At 37.3% G+C, this 12168-nt stretch overlaps 1 protein-coding gene across 1 annotated transcript in view; it reads left to right on the top strand.

Moving 5' to 3' along the window:
• SEMA3D (semaphorin 3D) overlaps positions 1–12168 on the top strand; it is a 175921-nt gene that overhangs the window by 52441 nt on the left and 111312 nt on the right. The window contains 1 exon segment of the mRNA XM_042469528.1: positions 7821–8014. Within this exon segment, the coding sequence (XP_042325462.1) occupies positions 7864–8014 (151 nt within the window). The 5' untranslated portion in view covers positions 7821–7863.

The following is a 12168-nucleotide window of genomic DNA, read 5'->3' as shown; positions in this document are numbered from 1 at the left end:
CTTAAACAGAGGCTGGATGGCCATCTGTCAGGGATGCTTTGATTATGATTTCCTGCATGGCAGGGGGTTGGACTGGATGGTCCTTGTGGTCTCTTCCAACTCCATGATTCTATGATTCTAATCCTAGTTATCTTGTAAGATCAGATACCTTCAAATAGTTTCCAATTTAGAATGAGCTAAAGTGAAACTGTCATGGAGTTTTCTTGGCAAGAAGGGGTTTGGCATTGCCTTCTACTGATGCTGAGAGAGTGTCTTGCCCAAGTGTGTCATCATGGCTAAGTGGGGATTTTATTCCTGGTCCCCTGGAGCATCAAAATGGAACACCAGGCAGACAACACACCTCCTGAGACATCTTATCACTGAAACCACTATACCACACTAACCTGTTGTACTCTCCTGGATATACTTAGGTATTATGCCATCTATGCATTTTATGCATAACTCTTGATCATCGTCAGAATCCTAACTATGTCACATTCATCTGAACACAGAAATATTCAATTGCTGCCTTCTGGTCAATAAATCTTCATCAAAAAGTCTATAGAATAACTTAGGTCTGAAAAACTGATGCCCTTCTGCTCTCTACAGTACTTTTCCTGATTGGGTCATTCTCACGTTACTGTTTTTTTCTATCTCTTTGTGGAAATATAAATATCCTGGCCTAATCCATCAGAAACATATGTGGAAATAGAATTAATGCCTGGCTCACAACAGCCATTCTGTCTCTTCTCATCTTAAATTAGGATTCGCATGGTGGCATTAGAATGCTTTTCTGCAGGTTGTGGTAGCTGCATGGACTCACTTTGCCATCTAATTTTCTATAGGAATCAAAATGTTTTGTGGTATTGCTACTGAACTTAAAAGTGAAGAGGCAAGTGAAGACTGGAGGAAGAGAAACACGAGGTTAAGAGAAATACGGAATGATATGAGGTTAAAAGAGATATATCCCCTAGACTTCAGTCTGCAGAGTGGAAAGTTTGCTTTTCTTGGAAAGGTAGTGTCTACCTTTGTCCTAGGATGACTCAACAGGCAGTTTGGGTGCCATTCATAAAAATAGTGAAAATGCCACTAGTGCAAATGAAGAATCTTGGCCATTTGCAAGATTTTAGGACCAGATTCATGAGACAGGATTTGGACAGGCCTAGATACCGTCTGTCTGGTGTTCTGTCTAATTTAGGAAATTCATTATTCTTTTGTGTTATGTAGATAAAACGTATGAAGCTGCAGTGGCCAAATCTCAGTCAGAAGAGAGAGTTTTTCTGCTACTGAGAACGAGTGAGCCTCATTCTTATATTTTGCTCCTACAGGGTTTTTGCTTTCCCGTGCAAGATTATGGTGAGCCTTACTGTGGGCCCAGTAACTTACATGGCCAATGGAAGAATCTTGAAAAGGGAACCAATCAAAATGGAACCCTCCAGACTTTATGCCCTCCTCTATCTCCCTGAGCTTGTATGAACCAAGTTACTGCCCACCTGTGTAGGAGCAACAGGCCTTGCTTCTATTTGAGTATGTGACTGGTTGTAATATCAGAACTACCAATCTTCAAAGGTTTGGGCTGAAGACTGTATTCTGGTTGTGAGGAGATTTGTTGTAAAAATAATTCAAACCTTAGAAATGACCAGATGTACAAAATATCATGGGAGTTTGGATTTTTTTTTTTAAAAAAAACCCCACATCCCTAGTAGCTACTTTTTACAAAAAATAAAAATAAAATAAAATATGTTGGAAGCCACTTTAAATCCCAGCTTTAGGACAATAACAGGGTCTCAGTGCACTCCTGAGCATTTATAACGATTTTTCACATTTCAAGAGATCTTTTGTGAAAAATTCATCCGTGTAAAAAACTAAGGGTATTTTGTTTTTAGGAGAGTGTTTTATACACAATCCTCTCCATCTCGAAATGGAACAAGCTTGTCGTGGTTGAGAATTTCTTGATGGGGTATCGAAGATAAGAACATTTGGGAATATTCTTTACATTCCTACTGAGACGTGGAAGCTTTCCTGGAAGCAAAGGTTTCCTGTCTCTTTCCATTTATATTTTAAATCTGTAGTTAAGACAGGTCGTTACATAGTTGTGACCCTTGAGCAGAACAGCATTTCAGCTCAGCAACTTTGAAAACAATTACTGACTGACTCAGTAGAAGCCTTAATGATATCTCTTTCTCTTTTGGGATCAATGACTTTTGCTAAACCATTTCAAATTGAGCCTGACCTTGGTAAGTGCTTTATAAGTGCTTTGCTTGATGATTCTTCCCTCAATGCATTATGGGATGCTGAGTACCCTTGAGAATGAATTGTCAACCTTCCTTATAAATTCCTGTAAAACATCTTCCAGATTCATTGTGCTTTGGGCACAAACTATCCATAGTAAATAGTGGTTGAAATTAGGCAAATTCACTGTATTAGCCAGCAAAAGTCCCATGTAAGTCAATGGAAAGAGAAAATATACTTTGTGTTAATTTTATAAAAATAACCAAGTTTCAAAATTGAGCAGAAAAAAACAGCTTTACTTAATAGTTAAGTTGAATTTAATATCCACAGTATTTCTTTTCTTTTCTTAAATGTAAGCATTGTGAGTCTGATCCAGATCAGGACTGCAAAGTTTAGGAAGTTAAAGCTGACTCCTTACTTTTGCAGCTGTAACTACTCAAAATCACACCACATTCCTCCTTGAAAAATGTTTCTAAAAGCTCTCATCAACTGCTAAGAGGTGTGGCTGGGAATGAAAGGATTATTCCATCTCTTCTGCTTGTGCACCATGCTCTTTATCTTAATCGGTACTCTGCAATTATTTTTAGATAAAGAAAAAAGTCCATATGGACCTGCACACTGGTTACTAAAAGTAATGTTTACTTTGAACATAAGATTCAAACTATGTATTACAGGAGTCTTCCATGAAGCTGGAGTTGAGTGGGGGGAATCTGCTATGACTTCATTATATTAGGATTTCACTGTTTTTGCAGCCCCTCTGCTCTTTGGCTGCTACATAAGGAACAGGGAAATGTTAATATAATGACATCACATCTCAGGCTGAGCACTTTGCCTATTAGCCACTATCCTTTTTTAATGGCATTTGTGCAGATTGGACATGGGACCTTCTTCCAATAAGCTATAGTCACTCCGAACAAAATGAAAATTAAGCCAGGAGATACTAATGCAGTAAAAGTACCAATAACAGTGATTGATTTGTTTTATTCATAATGTTGTTTGGTAGCGATTAAGATGATGTCCATTTTTAATGCGATGCTGAGATCCATGTCTTGAGTCCTATATTACTATAATGAGCAGTTATGATGACTCTTAAATTCCAAGGGTTACTTTGAACTTTCTGTTGGGACAGAGCTGAGTTTGCTTCACTAGCAAACCAGTCGTGGGTTGTGCAGGGGAAACCAAGGAGAAAAAAACCTGGTAAAGTCACTCTCAGTAAGGAGAGACTGAAGGGGCTCATGGGGAGCTCTTTGCCAGCCTAAAGGAGAGTGGAGGATGAAGAAAAAAGGTAGGAATATCAGCCAGCCACCCGAGACGAAAAGCTGAGAGAGCTGGGAACCACCATAGCCTGCTCAGCTGTTTCCCAAGCCATAGTTTGGGTCTTGAGGATTAAACAGCAGTGACCACCAACATTTTAAAATTCCTCTTAAACAAATTAGAAGCAAAAAGAGGGGAAGGTTGACTGAAGATGAGCTAAAGGAATATTTGGTAAGGAAACTACTACCTAAAGAATTAAAAACTAAAATATAATTGGAAGTGAAAAAAGAGGCAAAAAAACCCATCAATGATTGCTAAGAACTTAAAAAAGGAAGAAGAAGAGTTACGCAAAATCTCAGGATATAAAATTAAAAACAAAGTTAAATATTTGGGAATATAGATGGCTAAAAGAAATTGATATCTATTTGAAAATAATTACAATCAAGGTTGGATGAACATGAAGAAAGAGAGAGACGAACCAATTAAACTTATTCATGTTAGGTAGAATTGCTACTATAAAACAACATATTCTACCAAAGTTTTTATTCTTATGCCAAAGCTTACCAGTTATTATGAATGAAAAGTGTTTTAAGGATTGGGACAGAGAATTGTTGAGATTTATTTGGGCTGGCAGAAAACCCAGGATAAAATGGCAAGCTATATTTATGGTTGAATTGTAACCTGTTTGCATTCATATTTTAAGGTTCCTGAGAACAACAGAAACCATAAAGCCTTTCCCAAGTGCTATATGTCACATTTAAATGTCAGATTCAGCCTAGCAACATATAAAGTTTCATGGGGATATACAGCTCCCTGTTGCTGTAGACATCATGAGCAGTCAAAACCTACTTCTGACGTAGCTTGGAAAAATAATACATCAATTAACTGTGGTCTGCCGTTCCACAATGAATTTGTACTAAGGGACAAAATGGATAGCCCTAAAGGGGTGGCATCACGCTGCCCTTTTTATTGATAGTTTGAGGTCATGGCAAATGCATGCCATGCCACACCCCAAACCCAATGTTTTCCCAGCTCAAAAAGAAGCAGTAGAAAGCTGCTCCATTTTGAGCTGGGAAAAAGCTGGCTTTGCCACCATGATGGCGGCATTTCTGCATTTCTGTGGCACGATGCATGTAAATGCCACTGCATGTGCAGTCAGTTGTGCAGCTTCCAGGAGGCCTGGGGGCATGCGCTGTCTGAACGTCATGCCCCCACACTGCTGGGAATCCAGCTCTTACTTCCAGTCTGTTTTTTTAGTCTCTTTCAAGGTCTTAATGCTGAATTCGGAAAGCAGGGATCATTGAGTTCAGTTGAGTTTGATTACATGGTTTTCTTTTTTTACACAGAAAACAGCATTTTCTGGAGCAGAAAAAACATTTTCTACACAGGAAATAGGTTTTTTTTTTTTGTTCAGAAATAAGATTTTATATGCAGAAAACCATGTCCAGTGCAGAAAATTCTGTAGTGCAGGACTTATCTGCACAAATGTTGTACATTTTTATGCAGAAACCAACACTTTCTCAATGAAAGATAATGTTATTTGTGCCAAAATATTGCTTCACGCACATAAAATGCTGCTTTTTGCACACACAAAAATCCATATGCGAATTTTACACAGAGTAATTTCCAAGTGCAAAGATTTTCATCAGTCTAGGGGTTCTTCCCACTTGAGATGCACTTTTCCCCAACAATTTTGCAAATATTCTTTCCACTCCTTGTAAGGAGTGATAGGGAACACTGGAAAATCATAAAGTAGAACTTAAAAAGACCCCACCCCTGACATTATGCCTCAAATTTCTGATCTAGAGAAACTGATGTGCAGGTATGACTGACATTACTCACATTTTTTGAGTGTCCCCACTGTGTGCTTTCAGTGCTCATACTGGCTGCAAGAATCTGTGAGTAATAGCGTCATGCCTTTGCCCATTTGAGGGATGTTCCCAGTTATACTTACCAGTTTGGCCAAACAATTACAAGCAAAGCAGGAGATCATTTTTTTAAAAAAATATATGTCTGATAAACCTCTAAAAAAGAAACTGTAAATGAGTTGGCCTGCGGTATGGAACAGGATGCTTGATCTTCACTCATTCTCAGAGTATCTGCCTAGTTAATATGTGGTGATGGAAGGAAAGAACATTTCTTAAGGCTTAATGACCAGGAGGTTGTTCTGTGACATTGACAAACTAAAGCGCTAATCTTCTGGGAAGGCTGAAGAGTCTTGTTTTTGTTTTTTTGCTCTTAGATGATGCATGCAATTAAATAATAATAATAACATAAGAATCTAAACATCCAGCAACAGCCAAACTCAGGGTGAATGAAGAGAGAGAATCTATTGGCCCTAACTAGCTGACCAGCTGCCTTATGTATAAATGAGGCCTCTTATGTTCTGCTCTATGTAAATTGTATTTCTAAATAAATAAACAAGGGGATGCACACAAAAGACAAATGTCTCCACTAAATAAAACATGCTCAATGGTGCTGGTTCTTCATTAGATTAATTTGTGATTTAAAAATAATAATAAAACAGTCTTGAAGGTTCTCATCCCATGGCTGCTTTCATTGGACCATTTCAGTTCTAGGCCTAAATTCAATTGCTTCTTCTAACTAGAGCAGATCCATTGAATCAGTGATATTTGCATATGTGTTGACTTATGGTTGACTTGTTGTATCAGGGGGCCTATTTTGGTTGGGACTAGTCATTAAATTTAGGCTGTAGTCTGTATATATGAGTTATCCCAAGGCTTTTGGTCATGCAAAGTATGTGATACCATACTTAATGGCATCACTAGGGGCTGATATTTTGGTCATGCAAAGTATGTGATATCATAGTTAATGGCATCACTAGGGGCTGATCTTTCTATCATCACCTTTGTAACAAGAAGTCTTCCCTAGGTTTGGGGTCTGAAATTTCAGGGCCTTGAAAAATCTTGATTTAAGGCTCCCAATCTCACATATCATGTTCTTACCAACCCCCCTTGTTCATAGTTCCACATGTTACATATCACTCCCACTCTTGCATTCCCATTAAACTGGCAGAAAACTTGAAATTCTTCAGTCTGAAAAGTAAAAATGAAATAAGCAAAGGTTTGCATCTGTCCACATTTGTATGTATTCATCCAGCCACCATGTCTGTTGGGATATACAAGTTCTGCAAAGAAAATTCTGTTTTCTGCTGAGAAAATACTGTTTATTTGTGCAAGCCTCCAACCCCATGTGTGCATTTTACACATAATAAGTCACGATCTACCCATAGTCTATGGCAACTGTGCAGCTCTTGAAATCTTTGTTACACTGGGGAGAAAATTTCTAAAATTATTTGTTCCTTCCTTTGAGAAAAAAAAATTATCAAATAATTACATCCCTAACTATAGCTTCAATTCCAGCTGAACTGAACATACCTAGAACTTGCTTATCCTTCCACATTCCCAGTGGGTAGATGTACTCTACAGGTCCAAGAACTATAACCTTAAGAGAAATGTCTTAAGTCATAAGATGAGTTATAAAGTATTAATAAATATATGTGTGTTGATGTCCTAGGTCCAAAACACATTGCAGAAATAATCTAGTTTGAGATCACTTTAACTGCCCTGGTTTAATGTGAGGGAATTGTGCAAACAGTAATATGGCGAGTTGTTTAACCTTTTCTGCCAGAGAACTCTGGTCCCACAATAAACTACAATTCCCAGGATTCCCTATCATTGGGTCAGGGCAGTTAAAATGGTTTCAAACTGGTTCTATTTCCTAGAAATAAGTATATTAACCACGCATAGACACAAAGCACTAGTTTGAGTAAGTTGAAAACAAAATCAAAAACTGACTAATAGAATTGCTAGACCCTTCAACAGTTTGGTTGGAAAAAAGTTGCACTGTGTTCAATGGAGTTTACTTTGAGATAAATATGCATACAATTGCAGCTGTAATTTATTTAGGGAGGGTTCACTGCATCTAAGTTCTGTATATAAAGTCAATGTGCATCATCCAGAATAACTGTGTTTCCAGAAGATTGTTTCAGAAATTTATCATTCAGTTTAGATGTGGACAGTACTCACAAAGAGTAGTCTCACCCCTGGGAATAGGCAGGTGGCTAATTGCAGGGCTGACTCACTAAAGCAGACCCAGCAATGCCAGACTCCCTTTTCTCCATCCCTAAATTAGCTGTACTAGAGTTTTCTCTTTGTTTACATCATGAAATTGTTTCTGCTAAGATGCTCCTTTCGCCATCCTTCATTTTTGTTTATGTCATGACCTTGCATCTGCCTCTAGCTTTCCTTCATTTTTCATTTTTCACACAAAGTACTTGCTTCTCTTTCCATACTCAGTTTGCAAAATATGACATTATTAATTTCTCCTTCCAGATATCCACTGGATTTCCTGAAGAAAACAGAAGAATCATTCAGCATGAGTGCAAGAACAATATCTAGAGATAGGACTGGAATGGGAGCTTTCAAAACACAACATATATTTGCTATATTATCCTTTGGAATGCTGTTCGTGCCTGTCACTGGAACGTCAAAACAAAATGTCCCAAGACTTAAGCTCTCCTATAAAGGTAAACACTTTTAGACCATTTAAGACTGTAATCTTCCCCTCATTCTTTTTAGAATATGTCTTATTGAACACAATATGCTCTGAGTAGACTGTGTTCAAGCACTCATTTCTTTGTGTTGTTATTTATGGTTTGCACTTGCCAGCAGATAATTTATTTTATTAATTAAGCAAATGTAATACACTTGTCATTCTTCTTCCGAAAAGGATAGACAGGTACCTCAGATGTTTCACATGTTCAAGGCTGAAACAAACTTTTAACTAAACCTGTTTGTTTGTTTGTTTGTTGTGAGTGCAGTGCCCGAGTGCAAATGTTTGGGAACTGAAATTATTTCCATATGGGTTTCATAAGTCCTAGTTGGCAATACCAGAAGTAAAAGTTAGTAAAAATCACTATTGTGCTTAAATGGTAAATTGGAACCTGTTCCATAAAAAATAATTTAACATGGAAAGCATGGCATGACAATGAGATCAAGAGAATGAATTGATTTCTTGCGATTGGTATCAAAAAATACCAAGTTGTTTGAACCCTTTTTGCCTCCTATTTGGAGTGGAATAATTAGGTTGAAATGTTGCGTGTCTGTTAAAAATTCTCTCTGGCATTGATACTACTTTCTTGGTCGGGAGTTATGTCATGCTACTATTTTAAAGAATGAAACATTTATCTGAACAATATATTTTTAAAACTATCCTGCTATTGCAAGTTATGTTGAATATAGAACATTTTAAAACATTCTTTACAAATTTAAATTTCACTTCAGAATGTTTGACATATATTTCCACCCTGCCCCCTTCCCACTGGAATTCAGTACCATTTAAGTCTCCCTTAAATACAAAATACTCTAAAAACCAAAACTTTTTTCATGGCTGGTTGAGACAATGACACTTTGCTATCTAATGGGACAACGTGCACAATCTTTCATTTCATTATTAAAAATATTGTACACAATTATCTTCAGGCTATATCTGTAAGGTTTATATTATCCATAAATGAATTTTCTTTTTAGACTTGGGTCCCATCTCCAAGATATCTCAATATATATGCAAATACAGGAATGTCAAAATCCAAAGAAATCCAAAACTCTTCTGATCCCTGTATTTTACCTGTATTCAAATAACCTTTCAAGCAACCACCATCACCACCACCACGTAACATCCACTTTTGATGAATTTTAAAGACATGAGAAGTATAACTTTTCAGAAATAGTATACTTTTTCATAATGCCCCTTAAAACTCTTAAAATTCATCAACAGTAATGTTGGATGCATGAGGGAAGTAGAAAAATGGCTTTCTACATCCTTTGGACTTGCAGATGCACAGTAGAAGTCCAGTATACAGTCACTATGTTTCCATGAAATTGTCAATTGTTTATCTGTGGTTACCAAAAGGAAAGCATAAGATGCAACTTGTATGCAAGAAGCTGAAGTAATCATTTATAGATAAGTTGGTTCCCATGCTGTTTTAGGTTGGCCCATTCACAGTTACCAGGGGAGACATACTATGTCTGCATTCAGAGATGTGGCAGGGTTGCCATAAATTGGAAACAACTTGAAGGCACACAACAACAACAAAGCTGCTGGGAGGGGGACAAAATAATGACATTGACATCTAAATAAGAATTCTATCTCCTCCAAATGAATTATTTCTTGTGTCTCCAAGCTTCTAGCATCACAGAGAATGAGATATTGATAATTGCTCACATCAATCACTCTTCTATTTCTGTTTGGATTACCTTGGTAATTTTGCCTGCCACTTCTCTTTGGATGCCCAAACTGTATTTCTAAATGCTCAACTGAAGTTGTAACTTACTGCAATGCTAGAAATTTCAGGACTGAGGGAAAATTAATTTGAGGCCAGAATTCGTATGGAGGGATTGCCTTCATTTGGCCCCCTACCCCACTCTTGTGTATAAAAAAAAATATTTCATTGCTTCAAGAAAGTAGTGTTTTAGTTGTGCATACAAGGCCCATTTCATCGAGCATAAAACAAAATTCAATACAAATTTGGAAGTTTCTGCTCATGTGAAAGGCATGAAGACAACAAGTATTTTGGTGAAATATAGCACACTTGGGTCTTCAAATGCTGGGACCAAAAGAAAAAATGGAAAGGCACAAGTCATGAAATAGAAAGAGGGCAGCATGTCAAGGATACTAAATAATTTCTTTCCTGTTTTCTTCCTGAATTTTTGACAGTAAATGCAGAAAGTGAGCTTCATTGCCTGTTACATTCTCTTGTAATTATCCCATCCATTCTGTCCTGCAGGTTAGCTGCCACTTGGTGAGATCAATAGTTTATATAAGTAGCTGAACTAAGAATAACCTTTATAAACTTCACATCAACTTTGTAGCAGTATAAACACGTATGAACTTGCCTTTTTACTTTTCATAATGGCAAAAGGGTCTCAGACAGAAAGAGGGAGGAGGCATGTTCTGTGAAGGGATAATGTAGAGTAATTCTCCAAGATCACTTGGCTAAATCCCAAGATATGAAAGGACATGGTTAGTGAATGGAGGCAGGTGAGGGAAAGGAGCAAGAGAGCCAAACAACTGTGGTGTGGTGAATGTGGCTCTAAAGAAGGACATGTAGTAACCATCGATTTTTTTCAGTCCAGAACTCTTGACACCTAATGCTACATAATGCCCTTGAGAAATATGTTAAAACAACAAATGAACTATTTATGCTATAGGCCAACTCTTTGAAGTAGACACAGGAACTGAGCCTGATGGCAAATATGTACATGACCATGGAAAGGTAGTGGGATGGGGACAAAAAACACTGCTTTTTTCTGAATAACATGCAGATTAAATCTTTGAATTCCATTGGCAATAGAGATCCAAGATGACTTAATCCAAGATGGATCAGATTTTATGATTCTGATCCAGAATTCAATCATGAGGCCTTTATTTCCTTTCTGTGTGCTTGGCTTTCTGTTGCCAGGCATTCTGAACCCATCTGATCTTCTAACATGGTCCAGTATTCTTAGTATGGTTAGTTTCTAATGTTTATTTCTCATGGTGCTTAAAGTATCCATCCTGCTCTATTTTCTTGGACTCTTTTATTCAGCTAAGGGACATATGGAGGAGTTTTCCTCCTTCTATGGGCTGACATTTTCCCTCAGCTGTTAAATCATGTGATCATCATTATTAAGATGACTGCTTTATGGAAACCTCAGAATCTAAACTGTTAAAAATGTGACCACATTGCGGAGGCCAACTGTTTATTCAAAGTACCAGTGGACATTAGAGAGAATATTATGGTGGTATGCACGGTAGGTTACTACACAGAAATCTGGGATATTCCCAAATGACAATTGTAAATGACTAGCCTGGGGCAAAAATGAGTTTTATTTCTTCCATCAAAAAATTCTAGTTAAACTGTAAATAATGTTGATGTGTTCTCCAGAGTATTTTGCTTTAAGAATGCAACTGTTTAAAAAGATCAGGCAATTGCAAAACACAATTCCAAGACACACAGTCTAAATTTATGTAGCAGTGATAGTTGTTTTTAAAAACTTTAAAAATAATAAATAAAATAGATAGCATCTTATACAGTAGAAGAAAGCAAAGCCTTATTCATCAACCAAATGTCTTCCCACTGCTTTCCTCTGTCCCCATTTAAGGCAAGATTAGGCTCAGCAGAGTGTATCCAAACGGGCAGTGTTTAAACTTTGCTAGCTTTATTTTATTCTGTTATCCAGTTTGGATCTAAGTGGTCATAATAATTTTTGTTTTGCTTTTTAACTCTCCCCTGTTATCTTGTATGCGAAGAGAGAATTACTACATCCACCACAAGTGTCCTTATATCAGGTCCTATTTACAGACATCTGACTCTTGAAAATTATTCTGACTCTTGGTTCCTTTGGAAGGGGGATGTTGAGAATACCTCTTGATCAACATTTTCAGTGTATATTGATTTCCTTCCTAAGGTGCCTAGAATGTAAATGGAAGTGAAAGTGGTAGTTGGCTGGAACCTGAAATTATGTAAATAAACAGAGAGATAGTTACAAAACACTTTGTTTCCACCAAGGCCACACCCAGGTCACCTTCCAGATGGTAAGCATTACAATTAGTGATAACTGACAGCTTCCATATCAGTGCATGTGTAAACTTCCTCTAGGTTTTAGTATGAACTTTTAAGATACTGAGCCTGCTGGAGTG

Source organism: Sceloporus undulatus, chromosome 5 (assembly GCF_019175285.1).
Source record: "Sceloporus undulatus isolate JIND9_A2432 ecotype Alabama chromosome 5, SceUnd_v1.1, whole genome shotgun sequence".
In the NCBI taxonomy this organism is placed as follows: Eukaryota; Metazoa; Chordata; class Lepidosauria; order Squamata; family Phrynosomatidae; genus Sceloporus; species Sceloporus undulatus.
This window is presented reverse-complemented; position numbering and strand designations above follow the sequence as displayed.